This window comes from Rhinatrema bivittatum, chromosome 9 (assembly GCF_901001135.1).
Source record: "Rhinatrema bivittatum chromosome 9, aRhiBiv1.1, whole genome shotgun sequence".
NCBI lineage: Eukaryota > Metazoa > Chordata > Amphibia > Gymnophiona > Rhinatrematidae > Rhinatrema > Rhinatrema bivittatum.
In genome coordinates, this window is record NC_042623.1 from 187,137,747 (window position 1) to 187,161,804 (window position 24,058).

At 43.1% G+C, this 24,058-nt stretch overlaps 1 protein-coding gene across 5 annotated transcripts in view; it reads right to left on the reverse strand.

Moving 5' to 3' along the window:
• MASP1 (mannan binding lectin serine peptidase 1) overlaps positions 1–14,122 on the reverse strand; it is a 139,374-nt gene extending 125,252 nt beyond the window's left edge. For 3 of the 5 annotated variants that reach the window (XM_029615771.1, XM_029615772.1, XM_029615773.1), the window contains exon 1: positions 13,629–14,118. In XM_029615771.1, the coding sequence (XP_029471631.1) occupies positions 13,629–13,804 (176 nt within the window). In that variant the 5' untranslated portion in view covers positions 13,805–14,118. Of the gene's footprint in view, positions 1–13,628 lie in introns of all 5 variants that reach the window. The other 2 variants (XM_029615770.1, XM_029615774.1) reach the window with 2 other exon arrangements.
• Positions 14,123–24,058: the final 9,936 nt, after the last annotated feature.

Genomic DNA, 24,058 nt, shown 5'->3' on the forward strand with positions numbered 1-24,058 from the left:
ACAGACAAAGGAGGAAGAGGGGAGGTGGGTTTGGGTGGTCTTGGCCATGCTGAGTTTAAGGTGGTTGCGGGACATCCAGGCAGCAATGTCAGACAAGCAAGCCAAGATCCGGGAGTGGATTTCTGGTTTAGAAAGGTAGATCTAAGAGTCATCAACATAAAAATGGTATTGAAAGCCATGAGAGGAAATCAGAGCACCAAGAGAATTAGTACATAAGAACATAAAAACATAAGATATGCCATACTGAGTCAGACCAAGGGTCCATCACACCCAACAGTGACCAATCCAAGTCACAAGTACCTGGCAAATACCCAAACATTAAAAAGTTCTCAAGTTACTATTCCTTATTGATTAATAGCAGTTTATGGATTTTTCCTCTAGGAACTTATCCAAACTTTTTTTAAACCCAGCTACACTAACTGCCATAACCACATCCTCTGGCAATGAATTCCAGAGCTTAACTATACGCTGAGTGAAAAAGTATTTTCTTCATTTTGTTTTAAATGAGCTACTTGCTAACTTCATGGAGTGTCCCCTGGTCCTTCTATTTTCTGAGAGAGTAAATAACCAATTAACATTAACCTGTTCAGGTCCTTTCATGATTTTGTAGACCATGATGAAGGGCATTTGTGAGGCAAGACTTCCCTTGGGTATCTCCATGCTGGCTATGTCCCATTAAACCATGACTATCTAAATGTTCTGTGATTTTATTCTTTATAACAGTTTTCACAATTTTTCACAGCACTGAAGTCAGGCTCACCGGTCTACAGTTTCTCAAATCTCCCCAGAGCCCATTTTAATAATCGGGATTACACTGGCTACCTTCCAGTCTTCAGGTACAATGGATGATTTTAATGATAGTTTACAAATGAATTGTAATAGGTCTGAAATTTCATTTTTGAGTTCTTTCAGAGCCCTGAGGTATATACCATCCAATCCAGGTGATTTACTACTCTTCAGTTTGTCAATCTGGCCTACCAGCTTCACCGTGATTTGGTTCAGTCCATCTGAATCGTCACCCTTGAAAACTGTCTCTGGAATGGATATCTCCCCATTATACTCGTCAGTAAACACCAAAGCAAAGAAATCGTTTAATCTTTCCACAATGGCCTTATCTTCCCTAAGTGCCCCTTTAACCCCTCGATCATCTAACAGTCCAAATGACTTCCTCACAGGCTTTTCTGCTTCAGATATATTTTTAAAAGTTTTTTTTATGAGTTTGCGCCTCTATGGCCATGTGAGGCAGTGCCCCTAGTGTTCCCCTATATACGTGTGCAGGACCAGGCTAGACACCTGGTCTACCTCAAATGCCTTAAGGCGAGTATGAGTGGGATCTTATGGAGCAGGTGGAGCTCAGATGGCATAAACTGGGGAATAAGAGCTGGGATCCAGGTGGGGATAACCAGATGAGGCCAGGTATCCGGGAGGAAGGTAGCTCCTGTATGCAACACTGTCCAAACACTGAGCTAAGATGAAGCAACACACTGTAAGTAAAGAGTGTACACTGTCTGAGGAGTGTATGAAGTCTGCATGGGCAGGAGATTTTAGCCAGAGACGTTCTGCTGAGCGGGCACAGGAACGTAAGTAGCAAACTCTAGGGGTGAGCCAAGGCTGGGATTTAATGCACTTTACAGGATGGGTAAGAGGAGGGGCAAGAGTGTCTAAGGCTGAAGAGAGTATAGTGTTGTAAGAACAAACTGCTTCATCAACAGAGGAGGAGGAAAGGGGAGATGAACAGCAGTGGAAAAGATACAAATATCAACAGCTTGGAGATTCCTAAAAGTGTAAGTGGTGACTGGACGAGTCTGTGGGGGAGGGTGGTTTAATGTGAAAGTTATCATGTGATGGTCTGAGATCAGAAGAACTTAAGTAGAAAAGTCTGAGAGACTGCAGTTGGAAGCAAAGACTAAGTCAAAGCAGTGGCCATGCTGGTGAGTAGAGGTGATAGAGCAGAGTCGGAGATCAAATGAAGAGGTTAAAGAAAGGAGTTTTGGGGCATAAGAATTAGAGGGATCATCAACATAGAAGTTAAAGTCACCAAAATAAGGGAAGGGGAAAATAGGACAATGAAGAAGGAAAGCCAGGAATCAAAGTCAGTGAGAAAGGAGGAGAGATTTATCAGGGGGTCGATAGATGACCGCTACCCGGAGAAGTAGTGGAATGAATAGTGGATGGAATGGGCTTCAAAAGAAGAAAAAAAGAATGGAATTGAGGTGGAAGACGGGGGTTGAAATCTACAGGAGAGGGAGAGCAGCAATCCAACACCACCACCACAGCCTACCAGGAGAGGTGTTTGAGAGAAAAGATAACCTCCATGACAGAGAGCTGCAACTGAAGCAGTGTCCTCAGGGGAAAGCCAGGTCTCTGTTAACTCAAGGAGATGAAGAGAACGAGAGATAAAAAGGTCATGAATAAAGGCAAGCTTCTTGGAGATAGAGCTTACATTTCACAGGGAGCATGAGAAAGGAAGAGAAGAGGGAGGGCGAAGGGGAATAGTGATAAGATTGGAGGGGTTATAGCTTGAAATGGGACGATGACGTGACGATTGCCTTGAAGAAACAGGATTGCCATACGGGAATGCATGTATGTTTCACATTCCATAAACTCCTCCACTTAGTTTGTCCACATGGTCAAAGCCGGGTGTGGCCTGCCAAGAGATTGCAATGATATGGCTTGTGGCATGTATTAATTTGGCAAGATTTTTTAGGTGCTTTGTACATGCATGGTATTTAATGCCTCACAGAAATTATTTGCAGTATCAGCCACGGCCTCCACCTCACCTTTGTGGCAAATCTTGATGACCTAAAGGTTGTAGGACAACAGGGGCTAATTTCTTATTGAGGCAAGGGGAGAGCAACTTCAATGAAAGGTGACTCAGAAAGTGCTTTCAGGAACTGACATCATCTGCCAACACAATAAATCACAAAACTCTCTACTCTTGGGGGTTAACAACAGACCACCTCTAACTCAAAATGTTTAACCCCTGTGGTAAACTTAATGCGTGAAAACTCTGCTTCGAAAAAATTTTTGTAACAGCAAAAATAGTAATAAAGCGGAAGGGTGGTAGTTTCATATATTAAACGGCCACAGGCACCAAGACTTGGTTGCCACAAAGCCTACTCCGTCCACTGGCTTTCTGCTGCCGGAGAGTTTTGATCATTCATGCACAGAATCCCCCTGATGAAGGGCAATGCTCTGAAACATGGCCATGTTGGGTGATTCAGGAAGCTAAGTATTTATTGAAACCAGTTATGGTATTGAGTAGTTTGTTTCAGCTTTTGCGACCGGCATTAGGTGGAAAGAAGATTGATAAACAACAGAGGCGTGACATTGATTTTTGCCAAAATAGACTACTGCAGCGCGCTCTTCACAGGATTACCCAACTCATCCATCAGGCCTCTCCAGATGATACAGAATGCGGCAGCTAGAATCCTGACAAGCACCAACCGGAATGATCATATTTCACCCATCCTCCGAAATCTACACTGGTTACCAGTCAATTACAGAGTCCTTCACAAATCTTTAACATTAATACACAAATTCATCTATAATCTCCTTTATCTCGACCTTGAAATTCCATTAAAACTCCATACTTCTAACAGGCCAATGAGAGAAATATCCAAAGGAACGCTACAAGCCCCTCCAACCAAAGCCACACGACTCATCGCATCCAGGGACCGAGCATTTTCGACAGCAGGCCCAGCCATCTGGAACAACCTCCCTGCAGAACTTAGGCTGGAACCTTGCCTGCTAACTTTTAAGAAAAAACTCAAAACGTGGCTGTTCCGCCAAGCCTTCCCAGAACCCTGGGATACACATTAGGCGTTATCTACCCATGATTAATGGATCCTCCCCTCCTCTGAATACCTTGACAGCATGGATACCGACTCTAACATGTGGACTATCTCTAGTCTGGACTACCTCTAGTCCGGAATTTGTTTCTCTCCCTTTAACTTAACTTTATATTTCTCTTCTAGCTTCCTAAGCTTCCAAGTTCACAGTCCTCGTTGTAATGTAACTTTGTTTTTTCTTCCTTTATCTAGTTATTTTACCCCTGTTCGATGTAAACCGTCCTGATATGGTATTTTAACCATGAAGGTCGGTATAGAAAAAATGTTAAATAAATAAATAAATAAATATATGAAGATTTGGATTTAGACATTTTGAAGTCACTCAATTCACAGTATATATTTTTTAAAAAATTTATTTTTTTAAATCATTTGTGAAATCTGCTATATTATGAGGTGGAGGGCAGTTTGTTTATAATCAAAAAGCTTTTTGGTAACCAAGTTTTGGTGCCTGTAACTGGTTAACATATGAAACTACCACCCTTCCACTTTATTACTATTTTTGCTGTTACAAAAAGTTTTTCAATTGCAACATATTATAGATATGTTATTTTATGCTAATAATAAAAAAAACTTAGCGGGTCATTTACTATGCTGTGAAATGTTTCCCCAGAAGAGCAAAATATGTTCCCACAATATTTGGCCCCTCCCTGGGAAAATGTCACAGTGGTTTCCCCATGATAATTTTTCTCATGGAAAAAATCTGCAAGAAAAAATATCACTGGAAAAGGCTGAAAAATGCACGCCGGTGGTCCCTTTTGCCTGTGGCCACCATCTTCTAAAAGGGCCATGAGACCTGGAAATCTCCCATCCCAATCCCCCCTGAGGTCTGGGTAGACCTCCGCTACCTATCAAGATGGCTGAAATTTTTAAAAAAGTTTAAAAATATATAACATGTTGTGCAGTCAACCCCTCACTCCAAATACCCCCGATTCAAACACCTGCTCAGACCCCAGAAGCAGCCCTCCCCACACTCCAGACCCCCTCCCCTTAAACACAACAGATTCCCTGATAATCTAGTGGACCCTCCCCTTCTCTAAAAGAAGATAACCTTGGTGGTCCAGCGGTGAACTGGAGCACCCCCTGAGCTCTGAGCCGGTCGACACCATTTTCCAAAATAGCTCCAGCTGGCCTTTGCAAATCAGAATTTGTTAAAAGTCTGTCTTATGGTAGATTCCCCCTCCCCCACTCTCTCTCCAGGGATGACCAACCTCAGTCCACAGGGGCACAAAGGCCTGGTTTTTTGGAAAATGCAAAATATGCTAAATTGCCTTATTTCTTAGGCCAGATGCATGCAAATATTTTTCAGAAATGTTTATGGTCTTTCTCCTGTTAACCAGAGCCTTTTTGTGGCCTCTGGGGAATGCAACTGGCCATCCCTACATTAAGGAACAGGAAAAAGAGGTGCAGGTTAGGTTCTGTGGGATAGGTTTTGATAAAAAGAAAATGGGGGAGAATGACTTTCAAAGGCCATTCTGCAAGTAAATACCAGTTTGCCTTGATAAATCGGCTGTGAAAATTATCCTTCCTCAATGCCGTTAAAACAGCTTTTAGATGCATTTCCAGAAGGCGCTTCCTCGGCGGGTTTTAGGTCGCAGGAGGACAGTAACGTGCACAGATCACATTTTCAATTCTACGCGCGTTATTTTGTTTGGACACTCCCCTCTCTTCCCCCCCCAAAAAAAGTGCAGATGTCCTTGGGTACTGTGCACCAGTAATGAGTTTCATGGGAAAAGTGACGGTGGACTTTATTCTCTGAGAGTTGTTGCAACGGTAACCGCATCCCAAACACACAATGCTTAAGTGGTCCCAAAAGTCTGCCTCTTTGAGCATTATCAGCCCAATATTACCTGTCTACTTTATTGGTGTTTGGAGCCACCTCCAAGATTATTCAAACTCAGTCAGTTGCCAGACAATACGGCCAGGCCTGGATTTGTCAATAGGCACACTAGGCCTGTGCCTAGGGCAGCAGGCCGGCTGAATATTTGTTGCCTTTCAGCTGTGCTGAATCTCACTCCGAGTCCTTATCCAGCCCCAAACCTCCAGGGAGCATGCAGGGAACGGAAGAGCTTGCAGCAGATAGAGCAAATGGGATATAATTGAGGAGAGTAGGAGAGGCAGAGTAGAGATCATTGGAAGGCGGCTGGAGGTCGCGAGGAGGATCAGCTTGGGGGGCGTATGTCTGTGTGCGAGAGGGTAACAAGAGTAGGGGGCAGTTGTTAATGTGTGTGAGAGCGGAAGGGGTCATGCCGTGTGTGTGTATATGTGATATTGGGTGGGATGCTGGAGAGCATGGATGCAAGGAGGAGGCGCTAGACCGGAGCATGGGAGGGACACCTCCCTCCTCCCCACCCACTACAATTCAAATTCTCCCTCCCTTGATCTTAAGATTCTCTCCCCCAGATCCTAGAACCATCCTTCCTTCCTACCTTTCCCTTCTCCCCAGATCCTGGAACCCACTCCCCAACCCTTCCGACTCCCCTCCTCACCCTTCCTCAATCCAGGAAACTACCGCCCTCTCCCTCCCCCCATCCCAGATTCCTGATCTTCCCCATCTCCCATCCTCCTCATCCCCAGTCCTCTTTCCTTCTCTCACTCCACTTCAATGCATGGCACAAATCCTGGTGTAAAGAAAAGCGTTTTGGATATTTTGGGAGCTGGGGCCGTGTATGGAACAGAAAAAAGCTTTGTCTCTGGAGGGAAAAAAGATCCTAAGAGATAAATTCAAATCCTATGTCATAAGGCATTTAAACTAGAGGACGGGGGTGACATTAGGACATTAAATGTCACCCCCAAATACAAATGCAATGAAAAAGGCAAAGGAAATAACAAAAGTCAGCTAAAGGGAGTCCAAGAAAAGCATTAACCTGTACCAGAATGGAAAGCTATGAGCACAAATGCTCATAGTTTGGGCAGTAAAATCCCAGATCTGCCAGCCCTAATGGTGGAGGCGGACTTGGACGTTGTTGCTGTCACAGAGACATGGTTCACGGAATCTCATGTTTGGGATACGGCAATACCGGGCTATAACTTATTAAGGAAGGACAGAGAGGACAGGAAAGGGGGAGGAGTAACTCTTTATGTCAGAAACAATAAGAACATAAGAAATTGCCATGCTGGGTCAGACCAAGGGTCCATCAAGCCCAGCATCCTGTTTCCAACAGAGGCCAAAACCAGGCCACAAAAACCTGGCAATTACCCAAACACTAAGAAGATCCCATGCTACTGATGCAATTAATAGCAGTGGCTATTCCCTAAGTAAAATTGATTAATAGCCATTAATGGACTTCTCCTCCAAGAACTTATCCAAACCTTTTTTGAACCCAGCTACACTAACTGCACTAACCACATCCTCTGGCAACAAATTCCAGAGCTTTATTGTGCATTGAGTGAAAAAGAATTTTCTCAGATTAGTCTTAAATGTGCTACTTGCTAACTTCATGGAATGCCCCCTAGTCCTTCTATTATTCGAAAGTGAAAAGAACCGAGTCACATCTACTCGTTCAAGACCTCTCATGATCTTAAAGACCTCTATCATATCCCCCCTCAGCCGTCTCTTCTCCAAGCTGAACAGCCCTAATCTCTTCAGCCTTTCCTCATAGGGGAGATGTTCCATCCCCTTTATCATTTTGGTTGCCCTTATCTAGTAGATTGAAAAGCACCGGTCCAAGTACAGATCCCTGAGGCACTCCACTGTTTACCCTTTTCCACTGAGAAAATTGACCATTTAATCCTACTCTCTGTTTCCTGTCTTTTAACCAGCTTGTAATCCACGAAAGGACATCGCCTCCTATCCCATGACTTTTTAGTTTTCGTAGAAGCCTCTCATGAGGGACTTTGTCAAACGCCTTCTGAAAATCCAAATACACTACATCTACCGGTTCACCTTTATCCACATGTTCATTAACCCCTTCAAAAAAATGAAGCAGATTTGTTAGGCAAGACTTCCCTTGGGTAAATCCATGTTGACTATGTTCCATTAAATCATGTCTTTCTATATGCTTTACAATTTTGTTCTTGAGAATAGTTTCCACTATTTTTCCCGGCACTGAATATCCAAGCATCTGAGCTGCAAGGAAGATGGGGCAATGAAGAAGCTTTATGGGCCGTCCTAAAAAAAGATGATGTGGCATCAGTTTTTATTGGAGTGGTTTACAGGCCTCCAAATCAAATGGAAGTACTAGACAGAGAACTGATTGAAGACATCCACAAGATGAATAAGAAGGGAGAAGTGGTGATTGTTGGAGATTTTAATCTGCCAGATGTAAACTGGAGAATCCCTTCTGCAGAATCTAACAGCAGTAGAGAGATAGTAGATGCCCTGCAAGGGGCTCTGTTCAAACAAATGGTAATGGAGCCTACGAGGGAGGGAGCTATACTCGATTTAGTGCTCACTAATGGAGATAATGTCTCTAATGTCCAGGTAGGCGCCCACCTCAGCACCAGTGATCATCAAACGCTATGGTTTAATATCACAAATAGGATACGGAGAAGAAGCACACGGACCAAAGTTTTGCAGTTCAAAAACACAGACTTTGATGAAATGGGAAAGTACCTGGAGGAAGAACTGGAAGGCTGGGAGAACAAGAGAGATGTGGAACAACAGTGGGCCAAACTAAAAGGAGCAATTACCAAGGCAACTAATCTATATGTTAGAAAAGTAAAGAAAAGCAAGAAGAGAATGAAACCTATCTGGTTCACAAAGGAGGTGGCTGATAAAATAAAAGATAAAAGAACAGCATTCAAGAAATATAAAGGATCCCAAAGGGAGGATCACAAGGAAGAATATCTGGTGGAACTGAGGGAGACGAAGAAAGTAATCAAGAAAGTGAAAAGTCAAGCGGAAGAAAGGATTGCCAAAGAGGTAAAGCGAGGTGACAAAACATTTTTCAGATACATCAGAGAAAGGAGAAAAGTTCAAAGTGGTATAGTGAAATTGAAAGGTGAAAAGGATCAATGGGTGGAGACAGATGAAGAAATGGCAGAAATATTAAACGAATACTTCAGTTCGGTGTTCACTAAAGAGGACCCCGGAGAAGGACCGTCGCTAGTTAACAAGAAATTGGAGGGGAGTGGAGTAGATGTAACTCCATTTACGGAAGAGAATGTATGGGAAAAGCTAGGAAAACTAAAGGTGGACAAAGCCATGGGACCTGATGAGGTTCATCCCAGGATACTGAGAGAGCTCAGAGATGTACTGTTGGCTCCGCTGTGTGACCTGTTCAATAGATCCCTGGAAATGGGAGTGGTGCCGAGTGACTGGAGAAGAGCGGTGGTGGTCCTGCTTCACAAGAGTGGGAGCAGAGAGGAGGCTGGAAACTACAGACCGGTTAGCCTCACCTCAGTGGTAGGAAAAGTATTGGAGTTGCTGTTAAAAGAAAGAATAGTGAACTATCTACAAGCAGCAGAATTGATGGACCAGAGGCAGCATGGATTCACTAGGGGAAGGTCCTGTCAGACAAATCTGATCGACTTTTTTGATTGGGTGCCTAAGGAATTGGATCGAGGAAGAGTGCTCAATGTCATCTACTTGGATTTCAGCAAAGCGTTTGATACGGTCCCGCACAGGAGGCTTGTGAATAAAACGAGAAGCTTGGGTGTGAGTGCCAAGGTGGTGGCCTGGATAGCAAATTGTTTGAAGGACAGAAAACAACGTGGGATGGTTAATGGAACTTACTTTAAAGAGAGAGAGGTGATGAGCGGAGTACCGCAAGGGTCAGTGTTGGGACCGGTCCTGTTCAATATCTTTGTGAGCGACATCACGGGCAAGATAGAAGGTAAGGTTTGTCTATTTGCGTATGATACTAAGATCTGCAACAGAGTGGACACGCCGGAAGGAGTGGAGAGAATGAGACGGGATTTACGGAAGCTGGAAGACTGGTCGAAGTTATGGCAGCTGAGATTCAATGCCAAGAAGTGCAGTCATGCTTATGGGGTGTGGAAATCCTAAAGAAATGTATTCGATGGGGTGTGAAGGGCCGCGGTTGAAGATCTTCATTTTCCTCCGAGCCGCGCTGCAGTCTTCTTTTCTTCGGGCCGATGCCGAGCGCACTAGCGTGGCCTCTTCTTGCCGCGCAGGCACCCGATACTCTCCACTTCCTCTTCCGAGCCGCGGGGGGGGGGGGGGGGGGGGGCCTGTGTGTGTGTGAGAGATTGCATGTATGTGAATGATTGAGAGCCTGTACATGTGAAAGAGAGTATGTCTGTGATTGAGAGCGAGCATGAATGTAAGTTTACCATTGGGAACCTGTATGTGTAAGTTTGTGATTGAAAACCTGTTTGTGTGAAAGGGTATGTGTGTAAGATTGAGATCCTTTGTGTGTGAGAGAAATCATGTGTATGTATGATTAAGAGCCTGTGTGTATAAGTAAGAGAGAGACCATGTGTGTCTATGTGTGATTGAGAGCTGGTTTAGGTGATGGAGCATGTGAGTATGTGATTGAGAGCCTGTGTGTAAATGAGAGAAAGAGAGGACATGTTTGTAAACATGTGAATGAGAGTCTGTGTGTGAGAGAAAAAGACAGCATGTATTTATGTGATTGAAAGCCTGTGTGTGTGTGTAAGTGTGAAAAGATAGACAGCATGTGTGTAAATGTGTAATTAAGAGCCTATATAAGTGAGAGAGAAAAAACATGTGTATATGTGAGTACTGAGAGCATGTGTGTATAGGTGTGTCATTGAGAGCCAGTGTGAGAGAGAGCGCTGGTAGGTGACAGAGGAGAAAGTTCCAAGCAAACCACCCCACCTCCTGCTAATTCAGAACAATCTCAGGACACCTGGATATCAAACGTTCCCAGGTATGCAGAGCAAAAAAAAATTTGTATCCTTTATTTTTCATTACTGGGTCTTTGTGTCTGCTATTTTGAAATATTTTGTTGCTATCTGGAAATGTTTTATATGAGTTTTTAATTATTGGATATTCCACTCATCAGCTGTTTCAAAATATGTTCTTTTTGTTAGTACAGTTTTACTGCTGATGATTTTATATTTCTTGATTTGTTTTATAAGGATGGGGGTGATGTTTCTTTTTTCCTTTGTTACACTGCATACAGAGACTCTGGCTTGTTGCAGTTTCCAATTCAGTTTTTTCTGCATGCTTCTTGTTATGCGTTTTGGTCTCTTTATTCTATGTTAGGTGAGGGACAGCATGTGATTCAGGTGAGGTTTTCTTCTGGCGTGTAGTTTCTGTGTAGGACTCTATAGCAGCCTGACTTGGTCCGTTTTCCTAATAGGAGATGTATTGGTGTCTTAAGGCCTGGTGTAATATTTTCAGAGACTTATTGTACTTTAAAAGTGTGATCTAACATAAAATTCACACATTTACTTGTATTTAGTTTTAAACATATTGTATGGCTCTCATGGAATTACATTTTAAAATATGTGGCGTTTATGGCTCTCTCAGCCAAAAAGGTTCCTGACCCCTGGATTATCCCCTTGTACAGGTCCTTGGTGAGGCCTCACCTGGAGTACTGTGCTCAGTTCTGGAGACCGTATCTCCGAAGGGACAGAGACAGGATGGAGGTGGTCCAGAGAAGGGTGACCAAAAAGGTGGATGGTGTTCATCGAATAACTTATGATGAGGAGAGATTGAAGAATCTAAATTTGATTACCCTGGAGGAAAGGAGGAGCAGGGGTGATATGATACAGACTTTCAGATACTTGAAAGGTTTTAATGATCCAAAGTCAACGACAAACCTTTTCCATTGGAAAAAATCAGCAAGACCAAAACTGTGAAGGATTTCAAAGGGGTGTGGGATAAACACTGTGGATCCATACAGCCTGGAGGATGGGAATGAAGAGAAGAGGTAAGGGGGTGGCCTGCGGGAATGACAGCTACTACCTGGTGATTAATACCATTATTCAATAAACGTTCACACGGTTAATGTGACTCCAACATTGCTCTATGTTTCAACGGCAAGAAGAAATGTGGAAAAGAGGATTTGCATTCAGGCAACAACCAACAAGGTAGCACAGTCTGGGTAAACAAATAAACGTGGGAGTAGCTTGCTTGTTGCAGCGGTTACTACCCCGAACCAATTAAGCCTGTTACTTCACTTGGAAAGCATTTCCAGCGCAGCTCACTGCTTCAACGGCAGGGGGATGAAGAAAAGATGATTTATATTCAGACAACAACCAACAAGGACTGAATTGCACAGTCTGGGTAAACAAATAAGCGTGGGAGTAGCTTGCTTATTGCAGCGGTTACTACCCCTAACAAATTAAGCCTGATACTTCACTTTGAATGCATATCCAGCACAGCTCACTGCTTCAATGGCAGGGGGAGGAATGAAGAAATAGGATTTACATTCAACCAACATCTAACAAGGCATTGATCTGAGCAGTATGAGTATACAAACATCGGGGTAACTTGCTCGATACGACAGATACTACCCTCAAACATCAAGCCTTATACTTCACTTTGATACAGCTCCAGCACTGCTCTCTGCATCAATGGCGGGGGTGGAAGGAAATTAGAATCAAAAAGCTACCAATAAGGGCCCTGAACGCAGAGGTCGAAGTAACAGATAAGTATGAGAAAATAAGTGTGAAAGCTTGCGGGGCAGACTGGATGGGCCTATTGGTCTTCTTCCGCTGTCATTTCTATGTTTCCTCCCCCCATGCCAGAGGTCTCCTCCCTTACTTACTTGAAATCACTTTTGTTCACCCAATAAAATTATAGTAATGTGGTATAAAACGACTTTATTTTTAGAATGAAATGTAAAAGATGGAAATGCTTAGCAATCTGCTTCAGAATTTTTTAATTTTTGTCACAAGAATCTAAGGGACTATGACAGGGTGCGCCAAAATTCCAAATCCGCCTCTGAATACGGCGCCCTGGGCAAGGGTTTGCTTTGGGCATCTGCCCCGTTCCTTTCAGATTTCTGCACTCGCAGACTCACGAGGGTGGTGCGGCGCCCTCAACCCGACTTGGCACCCAGAGTGGTTGGCCCTTCCCGCATTTAATCCTGGCGTGCACTGGAGAATGTGGAAAGGACGGGGAGTGATGCCCAGGTTACCTAACCCAGAAGCAGATCCTGTATTAACTTATCCGGGAGTCCAAGGGTCTGCACCTAAATTAAAAAAAAAAAATAATAATAATGCTCTGCTGGGAGCGCAATCTGGGAGGTGCGGAGAGATAAAAGTTAGTCTCATTAGTCCCTCTCTCCTTCTCTTTTAAGGGGAAAGAGGGCCAGAAGAGGGAAGAGAGGCTTCAAACGCATTGAATAATCAACTTCGGAAACCGTAATGAAAATAAATATATCCTGAGAAGAGATGGTAGTTTTAAAACTACTGTTAAAGAGAGGAAATCATTCAAAAGATGAGCAACAAATTAGCAGCGGACGGGTCTCTTTCTTTCTTATAAATAGCGGGCACCCGGTGACAGACACGAGAGAGAGAGAGGGATGGATTAGCACAAGTTTGGAGGGGGGGTGCGCGCGGCCAGTGGCGCCAATGGGCCCGGGCTTCTGCCTGCAGAAAGCGCGGGGGCCCCACGCGCAGGGCGCGAAGCCGGAAGTTTTGCTGCCGCGGATTTTGCTGCCGCAGATCGTCCCGGCTTTGCCAGATGGAAGGAGCGGGTGACAGCAACGCGACGCGGAGCCGCCAGCTCGTCCCCCACCCAGCTCTGCCTAGGAACCAGAAACGAGCAGGCAGCCGAGCTCCTCCATCCCCTCCCCCTGCATCCCCCAGCGCTGGCAGCAAGGCACCGGGCTCCTCGCAGAGCACGAAACGGAAAATGCCCACCACCTCCCCCCCGACATTGACCCCTTCCATGCTCACCTCATTTTTTGCTGCTTTGTCGTTCCCGGGTTTTTTGTGTGCTGGTGGCTTTCTCTTTCGAACGCTGCCTTTGTCTGGGGGGTTACCTTGCCCCCAAGCGCCGTGCAGCCGTGCCCCTTATCTTTGTTCGGGGGTTTGTGTCTGTGGCCGCCGCCGCCGCCGCTGCTGCTCTCCATGCAGGTCACGCCTCCCCCTGCCTGGAACTCACTTCCTCACCAGCCCTGCCGGCATGGGATGGGAGAGCCTCCTCTCCCCCCACCCCTCACGCTGCACTATTTCCCTACCTCCAAACTCTCTACAACCGAGTCTGTCCATTTTTTTTCATCCTTTTTGGGGAGTTTGGGGTTTTTTTTTTGTTTTGTTAAAATAAATAAATAAAAAATCAACAACTTTCCTACTCAGACTCATGGGGTACCAAATCCTTCCTGCAGATCCTGAACTGCACTGCTGTTACATCGTAGAAAGCGAACTCTGCCCACCTCCCCTGCACAATCCGATCTGCCTGTAGAAGGAGAACCACATTAATTTTAATATCACCTCTGGCCTAGATTGCACTGCCTCAGCGCCAGCCAAATGCCTGAAGCCCAGCCCTTGGAAGAGTAATTTTAACACTACAGTAGTGCAAAGCACAGTGAAGTGCAGATCACTAGCCTGGGAGCCATTGGCAGTTAGCATCAGTCTAATATTCTTAGCCAAATATATTATTTAATTGGCAAAATTTCCCTACTTGAAAAGCTAATGTGCCTGATGATTAATTAGTGTTGGCCTTTGAGATGATTGATCTGCTCTGATGGGGAGGTGGGATTTTAGTTTGCTTCAAAGGTTTTATTTAATCACAAGAAACAGAGAGTTATTGATCTTGATGAAATGGTACTGAATAGTTTTGTTAAAGCTTTGTTTGCTATTAGATTTTAACCCTTGGTGTACTTAGAGGATGTGTTTTAAGGGGTAGTATTTCAGTCTCCTCTGAAAAAGTACATTTGGGCATTAGTTTGAGCTATTTTTATTTTTTTTTTTTTTACAATCAATACTTTATTTGAATTATTAACATTTACATTAATAATATCATAAGCAAAAACAAAGGTAAAAAGAATTAAGAAACCCATACAATACCAATAGAGATATTCATCATATTAATCATTATGCCTTGGATGAAGTCCCCATAATTATGAAATTTGGGTAGTACTTACACTGGTAATCATTCCTTGAAGAAAAATAAAAACTAATATGAGAGACATCAGTTTTTTCACCTTCAGAACCTCAAAAGTAAGCAGATGGAATTATTTAAAAATGAGATGGGTCATAGAAAATAAATTTGTCTTTACAATATGTTATACAGTACTTACATGGAAATAGCATATAAGTATTACAAAATTTAGGAAGAATAACGCTCCTAAAGATAAAAACCTAGCGTTTATCAAAAATTGCTTTCTCCTCAATTGGATACTTTTAGCAATGTCAGGAAATATCAGAATTTTTTTACCATAAAAAAAAATCCTTATTTTTAAAGTATTTTTGTAGGTAAATTCTTATCTGGTTCACTACAAAAGGTTACTAAAAGAGTAGCCCTAGTAGGAATATCATCTATTGATGCCTCCAAAAAGGAGGTCGTTAGGACTATTTCATTGTATCACATCTAGCTCTTCTTCCTGACCCATAGAGCTGATTCTAGACATGGGGATATAATATATCTTAGAAACTAACATATCTTTACTTGAGGAAATTTGCAGCACTTCTCCTAAATATTTTCTAAATAATTCTGTTGCAGGTAACAACCTAGTAACAGAAAAATTTAGGAAACGAAGATTCTTAGATCTCATCTCATTTTCCAAATTTTCCAGTTGTTTCTGCACTACCAAACTATCTTTAACAAAGGAGGTGCTCACTGTCTGTAATGAGGCAATCTGAGAAGTTACCGAAGAAGAATTAGTTTCTAAATTATGTAAACGAGCTCCATAGTCCTGAAGAGGGTTCTTAGTTTCAGAGGTAAAAGTCCCAAATTGAGTCATAGATTGAGTTAAAAGTTTCTCCATGTTAGTGACTGCCCTCCATACATCGAGAAGAGTCACATTCTTAAGATCAGGAATCTCTACATTAGAACATTCTGACATAGCTGAACCTACTATTAGAGGAATTCCAGGCACTCCACCGGCTACTGAGGCGTCGCCCGTTTGCTTCTTGTCTTGAGGAATATCTACTAGTGGAGATGACAAACTTGAATCATTCGGCATATTATCCACTCTAGACCCCTGATTATGAGGCGATGAGTGTAGGCCAGGACTCTGTATAGACCCCGAAGAAAAAGAAACATCCGGAGTGGGATTCTGGGTGATGTAATTCACCCTACGTATAAGATGTGTGTCCATGGGTCCCCTTTTCATAGAAGAAGCTGACGCTGAGGGAAATACCTTAATTTTCCTTTTTCTGCCCATGTAACTTCAAGTCGGAGCTAATCCACAAGCACGAGGGGCACGCCCCTTTGGCAGCACGCCGGCGGCTGCGCGCCGCAGCCTCCTGGGTTTTAAACGGTCTGAAGTCGAGGGTTAGATGACCTCACCAGGGGCGTGGCTCAGGATGCTCCGTCTGAACAGCAACCACAGCTGAATGGGGTTCTTAGCTGTGGCTATTTTTAGACAGAGGATAATTTTGGATTGGGGGGGGTAGGGTATGATGATTATGCTGCAAAAAGTAAGGGTTTATCTGATATTTTTCTAGATTGGAGCTTTATTTTTTAAATTATGAGCTGTATTTGTAGACAAGACAGATTATAACAAATTTAATAACAGACAAAACCCATTTTAGTTTGTTATACAGTTAGAATCCATTTTTGGATCTTAGTTCCTGGGATCCAAAGATCAACTCATTTCTAGGTAATAATTTTTTACAGTGGTTTGTGTGCTGGAATACTGTAGTACACTACAGGCAGAGGGCTGAGGAAGAAGAAAGATTAAGGAAAGGTGATTGCAGCGGAGGAGGGAGGGCATGAGATGTGGTCCATGAGGTCCTAGGTGTTGTGCCGGAGGTGGCCCCTTGGGCCAAGGTGGGGTTGACGCAACCCATAGGTAGAGACCTATGGGTCCCCACCGTCAGCAGGCAGCGTGGGCTGATGGACGGAGGCCAGCTGACTCTTCACCAATACCAGCCCTCATTCCCCGCGGGTTGAGCCTTTGGGTGCCAGGGCCGGCTGGACTTAGGTGGGCCTCTGTATGTCGTCGTTGATGGAGAGATCGAGGTCAGCCCAGAGACAGCAGTGGAGAGATGATAGTCTAGTACTGGATGTGGTAGTGTCCCAGAGACCCAGGCGCCAAAGGAACAAAGTCAGACAGGGGATGCCCAAGCAAGAGCAGGCTGAAGCCTGAATAGGCCAAGTCCAGGACATAGGCTAAAGAGGCGTCATAGAGCAAGCTTGAGTCAAGGCTGGCGGCAATCTGGAAGAGGTGGCAAGCAAGGCTGAGGTCTGATCATAGAGATAGTCAGGCGAAGCAGAGGTCTGAGCTTGGAGAGAGGCAACGGAGTAGTCAGGCAATGCAGAGGTCCGGGGCTGGAGAGAGGCAACGGAGTAGTCAGGCGATGCAGAGGTCCGGGCTTGGAGAGAGGCAACGGAGTAGTCAGGCAATGCAGAGGTCCGGGCTGGAGAGAGGAAATGGAGTAGTCAGGCAACAAGAGGTCTGGGTCTGGAGAGAGGCAACAAAGTAGTCAGGCAATGCAGAGGTCTGAGTCTGGAGAGAGTCAACGACGTGGTCAGGCAAAGCAGAGTCAAAGTACGTGTAGGCAATCCGAGGAAGGGTTGAAGAGCAGGAACGCAGGAATGAAGGAATCAGGAACCAGGGTCAACGAGGAGCAGGAACACAGGGACGAGACAAATCTCTCAGGAGGCAACGAGTTCTCAACCAGTGAGGAGACCTGTTGCAAAGGCAAAGCTAAGGAGCAGAGCCTGAGCTTAAATACCAATACTCCGCTGACATCATCATTCGGGGCCACGGCTCGGTTTCCACCACGGGCCGTACTTAAGGTTCAGTGATGCACATGTGTGCACGCCTAGGGAGGGGCGCGGCGCCGAGTAGCAGCATCTCTCCGCGGAGCAGTCGAAGTGGTAGCTGGACTGGAGACACCAGAGTCTGTAGCTGAGCCGGAGGCACCAGGGGTGGCCCGAGGACAGAGCTGGTGGCCCACCGCCACCAAAGACGAGGGACCAGGCGTTGGAGTCACTGAAGAGAGGTGAGGGGGGGCTGTGCCGCAGGTCTGCCGCGGACGGCATGCGTAACACTAGGCTGAGCTGGCAGTGGTGGCATCTGACTGCAAAGCCTGCAAAGAACAGAAAATTTCCAAATGAAGCACAAAAAAAAAGCTAGATAAGAATTTTGAGGGCCGTATTCAGACACAATCCAGATAGCAAAGTTAACCGGATAAACGTACCCAGCTAAATATGAGGGTATATTCAATAGTACAGCCACAATATTGAGTATAGCCATCTTAAATTTCCCTGGCTAACTATAGCCAGCTAAGTTTAGGACAGTTCTTTGGCCCGACCAGACTCAGCTGGCTAAGTCATCTGGCTAACACATAGCCAGCTAACTCAACTCCTTCCAGTTACATCCTGGAGTGCCCAAATATATTACTCATTTAGCCTGCTAGCTTTTGAATTAGCCTGCTAAAGGCTTTTGATTGATACCGAACATCTCTTGAGTGTGAGCATGTTTTTTAATATGTCTTATAAGTTGGACCCTGTGGAGTATGATCTTTACTTTCCTCAGGAAGGCTTCTAAATGCGGGGTCCATCTATAGGCAAGACCCTGCTGCTCACACAAATCAATATGGCCCACATTCAAAAACATTTAGTTCATTTTACGATTTTGGGCATGCAATTTGCAAATTTTGTATGTCGAATGCAGGCAGTGCTTGCACTGTTTGCATTTTACATTTACAATTTGCAAACTGCATACAAAACTGAGAACACATTTCGTTGATATATATATATATTTTTTTTTGTTTTGAAACGACATGAAACAAAACAGCCTGTTTTCTTGCTTTTTCATGTTGTTTCAAAACAAATGAATGGGCCTGATATCCGTGACATTTTTGTTATCTCATGTACAGCACTGGACAAATATATAAGTAGCTAAGGTATCATAATTATGAGAAGAAACTGAACTGGCTCCAGGGGAATCCCCACATGCTGTGGTTTACATTTGTTTTATACAGTCAGACCAATGTGTGGGAGAAGGGATTGACCAGATATGGCACTCTTGAGAAGAGGAGCTGAATCTTAGCAATGGTCTTTAGAACTGCGCTATCATAACATATAATAATTACATCCTAGTAGGAAAACATGTCCTGGAAATGTTTATGTTGCAGTGCTTGCTTTATTTGGTGACATTTCATTTTGTTGGGGGATTTCTCACGCCCTTGAAATAAATGGAAACGACCTCTATAAACAGAAAACTTTCAATGACACCTCTCATACTGCTTCTCTAACTATCAGCAACAGTTTAAAGTATCATTCTAAATGACGACGACAGATAAAGACCAACGTGGTCCATCCAGGCTGCCCAGCAAGTTTTTCTGGGTGGCAACTGCTGAGGTTTCCCCCATGCCTTCTGTTAAGGGTAGTAACTGCTACTTCATGCAGGTTACCCCTTTTCTTCATTTCCAACCTTCAGTCCCCAGGGATCCTCTATTTATCCTACGTCCTTTTGAATTCTGTTACCAGTTTTGTCTTCGCCACATCTTCCGGGAGGGCATTCCTCTCATCCACCACCCCCCCTCTCTGAAGAAACACTTCCCCCACGCCGTGCCTGAGTCTGTCCCCTTGGTTTCATATCATCATCCCTAGTTCTACAGCTTTCTTGTGCATCATTAATTCCTTTCAGGTATTTTAATAGCCTGTATCACATCGCCCCTGTTTCTCCTCTGCTCCAGGGTATACATATTCTGGTCCCTCGGTCTCATAAGCCTTCCAGTGCACACCCCACACCATTGAGGTTGCCTTTCTCTGCAGCAATTCCATCCTGTCTCTATCCTTTTTGAGATACGGGCTCCAGAACTGAACACAGAGGCCTCACCAAGGACCTGTACAGAGGCATTTTCACCTCCCCTTTCCTGATGGATATGCCTCTCTATGCAGCCTAGCATCCCTCTGGCCTTAGTCGCCGTCTTGCCACATTGCTTTGCTGCCTTCAGATCATCACGCAAGGGTCTCTTTCCCCCAGTTCGTGCACATCAGCTTTTCACCCCATCACATACAGCTCCTTTGGATTGTAACCACATAGTAACCACCAGCCCAAGAAAATATATATACTTTAGGGAAAAATAAATCACACATCACTGATTTCTAAAGATAGTGTACGTGCACTCTATATTACAGTGTAATGGACCATCATAAAAATTGCCAATAGACAAACACTTCCAATAAACAAACAGAATGGAATCAGTCCAGAGAGTGGCTACTAAAATGGCCAGTGGTCTTTGTTCTAAAGCATATGGGGATAGACTTAAAGATCTAAACGTGTACACCCTAGAGGTAAGGCGAGATAGTGTTCTAGTCATAAGTCCTACTTGACAAACTGATTTCTATATATGCACTTAAAAATCATAGTATTAATTCATTTCCAAGTATCAAGACACACAAATGTTTTCCATGTTATTTAAATAAATGCTTATGTGGCCATCCTCCATCACGTAAGGCAAGCCCCGACATGAAGCCAATGTTTCGAGATGGATTGTGTCAGGGGATACTTCTTGCTTGCATTCCTTGCCTGGCTTCAAAATTGTTCCTTCAGGTTCCCAAATGACTGATTAAAACAAAATGGAGGAGACACTATTTAAACCCGGAAAGGAAGTGACGTGATTGGTCAAAATTAATATATGTACAGTACATATTTCGCAATACTAAGGAGTGTAACCATCTCACAAAGCTCTCATTAATTAACGGAATACCACTCAATTTGTTCATTTAAAGCTTGTGGCGATCTTGTCTGTAGAGAAAATATCCAGAACTGCTCATGCATGTTAAGTAAGGATGGTAAGTTTCACCTCTTATGGGTATTGTAATTTGTTCAAGAATGGTCCATGACAAATCTTGGAATAAATGCTAAAACTGAACACAATGTGCAACTAATAGAGCTGAAAACATGTGGGTAATGATACAGCTTTTATGTTCAGCAAGGCATATCTGCCCTGCCTTCTTAATGCGGCCTACATACATCAGTTTGCATGGATATTGTATAAGATATATGGCCCAAGTATTACAGTCCATAGAGCCCCATAGGGAAAAATCAGCCCTCTAGCTGAATTGGTCCAGATGGAACCTTGTAATGTTGTATGACACACTCTATGCCCCAAAAACTCAGTCTCTAGTTTGCACTAATGGTGGTAACATAGAATTAACTACTACGTTATGCACATTGTGCTCCGTTGAAAATGCACTATGCAGAGGATGGGTAAAGATCTGATGTAAAGACAAGCCATGCCAGTGTCTGCGAATAATATTGATTGTATTGATTATTTAGCTATTTACATTGATCTGTTACCACTTGGTCTTGTTCTCTCCTTTACCTCAAGTTCTAGGTTCCTACAAAGTTAGCCTTGTTATTTTATACCCACTTGTTTGATGTTTGATGTAATTTTCCAATATTGGTTCTGTGTAAACCGAAGCGGTATGTACTAGTACATGAACTCCGGTATATAAAAGCCTTTAAATAAATAAATAAATAAATAAATAAATAATACTGGAATAACGCAAGACACAAGTGAAAGCTGTAACATCCTTGGGGGGTCAGATTCATTAAGGCTTTTCTCCCATTTTGTGTCTGTGAGAAGAATGCTTAGTGAATCAAGTACTTGGTTTGTTGATAAGATATCAATAATGGCCAATTGGTGTAAAGGACTTTCTTATATGTGGCTTTAAAAGCAGAGACTGGGCCAATAACTCTGTCTGGCGCTTCAACTTGCTTACATCAGAACAAATTTATTGCAGCCATAAAACTTGGCTAATAGGGAGGCTAAGTTTAAGGCTCCAGGGATGACAGCTAGAAAACAGTAAAAAATTGTTACAATCAGTGGACTTCTGTAACAGAGTAGTGCTTAAACCTGGCTCCTGTTTGATGATGATCAATACGTCCAAATAAAATATTTGATGGTAGTCAAATTGCATAGAAAATGTAAGTTATGATCCAAGGTACTAAGCCACTCTACAAAAGATTGTTAAAGAGAACTAGTTGAGTCTCAAAGGAAAAAAATGTTATCAATTTAACGACGCCAAATTTAAACATGTGAAAACCAGGGAAACTGATATAAAAAGTCTTCCTGAAAATGAGTAATGTATAAGTTAGCTCTCTGGAGCCATAGCTGCTCCCATGGCAACTTCATTTGTGGTGCTTAAAACTCCATCTGAAAAACAAAATTGTGAATTATTGCTATTTTGGCTAGTTCTACTAAAAATGAAGTGGGAACTCTCTGAGGAAGAGGGCATTGTGACAAAACTGTATTAAAGCAAGAGCTGCCGCTTGGGGAATGTTCATATAAAGGGCTTCTATGTCAAGAATAACCAAAATTGTATCCATCCTAACTGCCATAAAGACTTTGTGGGGATCCTGTTAGTCCCTTGCTAGAGTTAGGTAGAAGAATATACCAATTGGTGTGGGGACGTAGGGATGACCTTGAGTGTTTACAGCTCCCCCATGTGGAAGCTAGCAATGGAATTGTCCTGTTGGTTTTTACAGAGAGATCACCATTTTACCCTTGTGGATCCTTTTTTGCTTTTGAGGAGGCAGCATGTTTTGTGCTGAGCACTGATTTAACTCAAATGTCCATGAAGTTCTTTATTTTGGATGATAGATTCTTTCCAACCTCTCATTTCATTTATTTGAGTTTGTTGTTAAGCTTACTTAAGTCTGCTCTTCAATCCAATGGGAGAGTTTCCCTTCCAGTAAGAGGAATCTGAGATCCCTAAGATCCAAGGAGAGGATGACTTCCAGCCATCCTGTGAGGAAGAGAAGGAGAGGAGATGGACCTCTTTAATGGCCCATGGGAGTCTACTGAAGATTGGAAGATGAAGAGAGAAAGGAATCACCCTTGATACTACAAGAGGAGGTAGGAGATAAAAGTCTAAAGTACATCTTTGATACTTCAAACTTCGATGGGAAGGAAGCACAAAAGGGTTGCCCAGAACCGTATGGGAGGGAAGAGATTGGTTCAATTGGAGTAATTATTTGAATTTAAGAAAGATTGTAAGAAGTCACCAACTTACTTAAAAGCATTTGTAACATCTTAAAAATGATGTACACAGCTGTAAAGAACTTTATTTCACCAGCTTCAACAGTAATGAGAAACGTTGGAAACCACCAAAACTCTCAATTGTTTCATTGTGACTATAATGATTATTTATGCTCTGATTATCACTGAACATCAGGACATGCTAGAGACATAAAATTCCTGGATGGAATAAACGACTGCTTCATGGAGCAATTGGTTCAGGAACCAACGAGAGAGGGAGCTATTTTAGATTTAATTCTTAATGGAACGCAGGATTTGGAGAGAGGCGCCACTTGGCAATAGTGATCATAATAAGATCAAATTTGACTGACTCGAAGGGGGACAATAAGTAAATCTACAGCTCTAACACTAAACTTTCAAAAGGGAAACTTTGATAAAATGAGGAAAATAGAAAAAAATTGAAAGATGCAGCTGCAAAGGTTAGATGTATACAACAGGCATGTACATTGTTTAAAAATATAATCTTAGAAGCGTAGCCCAGATGTAATCCATGCATTAAAAAACATGTAACTAAGGCAAAATGTTTACCAGCATGGTTAAAAGGTGAGGTGATAGAGGCTATTTTAGCCAAAAAAAATCCTTCAAAAATTTGAAGGATCCACCTGAAAAAAATAGGAAAAAGCATAAGCATTGTCAAGTTAATTGAAAACATTGATAAGGTAGGCTAAGACAGAATTTGAAATGAAATTGGCCATAGAGGCAAAAACTCATAATAAAAACTTTTAAAAATATATCTAAAGCAAGAAACCTGTGAGGGAGTCGGTTGGATCGTTAGATGACCAAGGGGTTAAAGGAGCTCTTAGGGAAGATAAGGCCACTGCAGAAAGACGAAATTAATTCTTTGCTTCTGTGTTTACTAATAAGGATGTTGGGGAGATACCGGTTCTGGAGATGGGCTTCAAGTGATGAGTCAGATGAACTAAACCAAATCACTGTGAACCTGGAAGATGTAGTAGACCAGATTGACAAACTAAAGATAAGCAAATCACCTGGACCAGATGGTAAGAATCACAGGGTTCTGAAGGAACTAAAAAATGAAATTTCAGATCTATTAGTTAAAATTTGTAACATATTATTAAAATCATCCATTGTTCCTGAAAACTGGAAGGTGGTCAATGTAACCCCAATATTTAAAAAGGGCTCCAGGGGCGATCCAG